The sequence below is a fragment of the Austrofundulus limnaeus genome, unplaced genomic scaffold (assembly GCF_001266775.1).
Source record: "Austrofundulus limnaeus strain Quisiro unplaced genomic scaffold, Austrofundulus_limnaeus-1.0 Scaffold75, whole genome shotgun sequence".
Taxonomy (NCBI): domain Eukaryota; kingdom Metazoa; phylum Chordata; class Actinopteri; order Cyprinodontiformes; family Rivulidae; genus Austrofundulus; species Austrofundulus limnaeus.
This window is the reverse complement of record NW_013952477.1, coordinates 657125-662137: the sequence shown is the minus strand read 5'-3', so window position 1 is coordinate 662137 and position 5013 is coordinate 657125. Positions and strand designations below refer to the sequence as shown.

The 5013-nt window shown below is 40.8% G+C and overlaps 1 protein-coding gene across 2 annotated transcripts in view; it reads right to left on the bottom strand.

Annotated features, from left to right (window-relative positions):
* LOC106519284 (CMRF35-like molecule 3) overlaps positions 1-1029 on the bottom strand; it is a 4216-nt gene extending 3187 nt beyond the window's left edge. The window contains exons 1-2 of one of the 2 annotated variants that reach the window (XM_014010874.1): positions 959-1029; positions 514-879 (exon numbers count right to left, since the gene is read on the bottom strand). In XM_014010874.1, the coding sequence (XP_013866328.1) occupies positions 514-879; positions 959-995 (403 nt within the window). In that variant the 5' untranslated portion in view covers positions 996-1029. Of the gene's footprint in view, positions 1-513 lie in introns of both variants that reach the window. The other variant, XM_014010873.1, reaches the window with a different exon arrangement.
* Between the last annotated feature and the right edge of the window lie 3984 nt (positions 1030-5013).

Here is a 5013-nt window from a genome sequence, read left to right as displayed (position 1 = left end):
ACTTATTTTACCCGCTGTATTCACTTGAAAAAAAAAACAGAAACTGAAAAATTGACAGCAGTGTAAACCTTAGGATAAAAAGTTTGTGTGAAATGCTATGACATTTTTTGGGATTTGAGCTATTTTAAGACGGCAGCATTCCATGTTGGTCTTGGGCGTCTCCAGGTTTTCAAAGCGGTGGCTGGATGGAGGATAACATACAAAACCCTAAAAGTCATTACAGAAAATTCTGGAGTTTTATACAGATGTTGTCATATTTAGCCTGTTTGAAAAATGTTGTCATGWGGAAATTGGGAATCACCATCTGATGCATACTTATTATTTTTTAACTTTACAGCTGATATTACTGAGAACTGAACAGTCTTTACTCATCTCACTGAAGCTTGTCCTCTCAAACTCATATTTGTAACTGAAACAAGCATTTCTTGAAATAATACATCTCCCTTTACATGTCAGTATTGTAAAAAAAAGRTTTCATGCAATGTATTAGAGCTGATATGAGTTTGGGTATACCTGAGAGGGAGACCTGGAGGCTGACACCTGTGTRGACGTTCCGGCCGCTCGTGGCGATGACACACCAGTACATACCTGCGTCGTTTTCTTTGAGCAAAGTCATGGTTACATTGAAGACTCCTGCCTCCTTATCATCAGTGATGAAGACTCTGTCACTCTTTCGGTTCCTGGGGGTCTTCACCACTATATCACACAGTCCATAAACAGGGCCTCTGCACCAGTACTTGGAGTTTTCTCGGAACTGAGGATCGTACCAACAGGAGACTGTCACAGAGCCACTGAGCGATGCGTTTATCTTCTTAGGAGCAGTCAGTTGAGCTGAGTCCACCCTGTGCTTTATAAGCCACACGAGACAGAGAGCTGGAGCTGAAAACACACAGAAACACCTGTGACGCTCAAACATTTGAGGCATTGCACGGCTTTAGGAAATAAAATAAGTCTTTACCGTGAAAGAAGTAAATAAATATCCTTGAAGTCCTCATGGTGTGGCAGAAAGAAACGTGACGCTGAAGTGTGTGAAGGAATAGAGACTTCCTCTTCTTTCATGGAATTGTGCCAAAAAAAAGAGAAAAAAATTACAGCTCATCCTGTTTACTGCAGAGTTCACAGAACCACCCATCATGTCTGTCACCCGACATGTTGATGAACTCTTATCTTCATCATTTTCTCTCCATTCTACCAGAAGTTGATTTTATGCAACACCTTTTGAATTTAGCTTGATTCATGGCCTGTTTCTGAGTCTTACCAAGATTTTCTACGTAATGATAATTCATCTTAGATTCTAGTTAATAAAAAACCCTGGTTCTAAAATAATTCACGTGTTTTTTTTWATGTATGCTCTCTTAAAAGTTGGTGCACAGTCAGTCTAAGCTTGAAGTTCAACAGTAGGTGGCAGTAAAAACAAGCTGTCAGTCCACATGATGCACTCTTATGTGCTCAGTTTGATCAACACTTCGCAAAAAGCTTGAAAAGGTTTTTAGATCGTGCACTTTAGGAGGACATAAGTTAATATATTCTTCTTAAATTGAGCTTTTATTGCCTGACTTTTAGTCAAACTTTTAATTCTGTTTTTATTGGTTAGTGTTAAATTTTTATGTAAATGTATTTTTCATTTTTTGTGTTGTCTAAGATGTAGTTTAAACTTGCAAACTTTCAATAAAATTGATTTATTTTGATTTGCTCATTACAGTATTGGTAGGAGGCAGATATATTATCATAATTTACTTAAAGAAAGGACTCCTGTCCATCATGCAGACTGAGTCTAAAGTAGTTTCATTTAATTCAAATGTGATTAAACAAGTTGAAAAATGACCCCTAATAATCTGTGGTTTCCTTTCAGCTGCACCCTTCTCTGTAGTCTATGACATGCAAAGATCGCACGAAGGATTTGGCAATTGTTTTACACCAGATGTCCTTTCTGACGCAACCTGAAGATTACAAGACCGCAGCCTGACCCTTACAAATCTAAATCCACTAAACAAGTATTTCCTCTTTGTAATACACTGATTAAACAAACAAAAAAAATCGAAATAATAAAATTTATAATTTACTTGCCTAAAACAACATTGTAGAGTACGTGTGTGCATTTTTGACATATAGTAATTAAACAGCATTAATCTACAGTTTATAAAATATACTTATCTATTCTGAGTCTTTGAAGGGATAAGGTCAGATCAGACAATAAAACGGAACTATAAGTTATTCCATGACAGAAAAACACACTCAAAATACAGAAGCTCTGAAAAACATGTCCTTTACAAGTTCAAATCATTGGGATATTTCAGGCTGTTTGGAGCAAAAGGTGAACGTTGTTGTCATCGTCGTCCTAAGAGATGCAGAATACACAAAAGCCATGTCTTAGATGTGAAGAGATGAGAATGAGGTCACGACAGGAAGCGTGCTGAGCTGTTGACCTTTGGAATCCTCCTCTGAGTCTAACTCACACTTTTAGCTGCTTGATATTTGTTTCACCRCTTCTTGTATTTCTGCGTCACACCCTGAAAAACAGGTAAACGTCTTTGGAAATTTAAATACTTCTGTTTTTTTTGTATGTATCACAGCCAAAAGTAATTTCCTCTGACCCAACAGCTTCTTACCTAAAACATTACATAAACAGTAAAAGCAAATTTTCTTATTTTGTTGCGATGGGTTTAAAATTTAAAAGTGGAGGAGTTTAAGTATCTCGGGGTCTTGTTCACAAATGAGGGCAGAATGGAGTGGGAGATCGACAGGCGGATTGGTGCTGCGTCTCAGTGTTGTGGGCGCTGTACCGGTCTGTYGTGGTGAAGCRAGAGCTGAGCCAGAAGGCAAAGCTCTTGATTTACCAGTCGGTCTACTTTCTTACTCTCATCTATGGTCACAAGCTTTGGGTAGTGACCGAAAGAACGAGATCACGGATACAAGCAGCTGAAATGAGTTTCCTTCGCAGGGTGTCTGGGCTCTCCCTTAGAGATAGGGTGAGAAGCTCAGTCATCCAGGAGGGACYCAGAGTAGAGCCGCTGCTCCTCCACGTCGAGAGGAGCCAGTTGAGGTGGCTCATCTGGTTAGGATGTCTCCTGGACGCCTCCCTGGTGAGGTGTTCTGGGCATGTCCCACTGGGAGGAGGCCCAGAGGAAGACCCAGGACACACTGGAGGGACTATGTTTCTCAGCTGGCCTGGGAACGCCTTGGGGTTCCCCCGGACGAGCTGGCCCAAGTGGCTGGGGAGAGGGAAGTCTGGRTCTCTCTGCTTAGGCTGCTGCCCCCGCGACCCGACCMCRRATAAWTGGAAGAAAACGGCCRGATGGACGGGTTTAAAAATGAACACAAATAATTTTTCATAAGGCGTTGTGAACCTTCTTTCCAGCACAATCGGAAACATCAAATACGTTTATCATCATGTTTTTTGTGGACTAAAACGGTTCTCAGGCTCAGTTTGCCTTTTACGTTGTGATTTGACTGCAAATAATTTCTCTCGCTGCTCAAAACTCGGAGATTCTTCTCACTGTTGGATAAAKAAATTGGTTCTGTGGAATGATATACTTTCTTCTGAAACCTGAGCCAGTTTCTAATCTCACATTAGCCACTAAGGCCTCCTGAGGATACCTCCTGTTTTCCCTGAACATTTGTCTGCTGGATGTTTCCATTGTTTTCTCAATAAGGTTTAAATAAGTTTCTGTCTGATGGAATAAGACACGACACCAYAGTAATCCCCTGTGGCAAAACCTTGACATAATACAGGTTATGAAATCTAAAGTTCAGTGCTAAATATTTGATTTGGGATGACATTCACCAGGAGATGAGAGCATTCCTTTGAGGAAGGGGCCAAGCAGAGCAACAGAACCGATCCTCTGATRCGTGGACCCAAAAGGACAACCTCACATTCGTCTCCTCAGACTCCGAGAAGGGTCAGCAAGCATTTTGAACCATTATGTGTTTGTGTCCTGACCCGTAAACAGCAACATAATSGAGTCTGACTTACACTCTGCAATCATGAGTGTCAGCTTGTTCTTTTTTTGTCCTGAATACAATCAGGGTTGTGACATAGTCCACTGGTTTGGGCGACATGACTGGTAGGATTGATTCTTTTTTGTGATGACCACAAGTACCTGTTTGACTTCATCTAAATCACAGTGTTGAGTGTCTGAATCAAATATTAACTGATGCTGGGTAAAGAATCACTATTTAGTTCTCTGTTGGTTTAAATTTGTAAGCTTTAGTCAACAGCAATAAAAAAAATCTGCAGGAATGTGTGACTATTATAACCTTGATGGATAGGAGCATGTATGGTACAGCCACTCAAAAAAAGTCTAAAGTTGGGGCTGAACATTTTTTGAACTCAACTTTTGTGATTTCAGGGTGGCGACGGAAGCATCTACACAGCCTGCATGGATTATTATGCTATGGACAGACGGTGGGAGCRTGAGGAGCAGGCTGGGGAGTTTTGCAAGGATGATGGGGACTGTGGATGCAGTGTGTGATGACAGAATCTCCAAGTATGAGCGCTGTCTGATGGAAAAGGGGACGAGGAGTTGGTGATAATGTATGGAAGCGGCTGGATGGAGAATGAGGGGAAAACGATGAAGCTTGAGTGAGACTGGTGGGCCATGGTGCTGGTGTGAACTGTGGTACGGAGACATGGCAGGCCAATATTTGTTGATATGACAGAACAATTACAATTTGCCCAGCAGCAACATAATCCTGAAAACTTCTCTCTATTGTCCAGAGATGTGTTTCCCTGCTAGTTTRCAGCCTCTACTTCCTGTTTATTACAGACCTGTGTAATGTCAACATTTGATGAAATTACACTTTGCGTAGCCTGGTTGATTCACTCCAAACCAGTAGATGAACACAACTAATTTGCATTTCTTTTTTTTTTCTTTTTTTTGCAACATTTTAAAAAGTTTGCTCAAAATTCTCATTACAATAGTCTATATGCCACGGTCATTAATGACGTATTTCCGGTAAAATTCTTGCCACGCTCCTCCCTTCCACTCCCTGCTTACTGCCTATGTTTTTAGC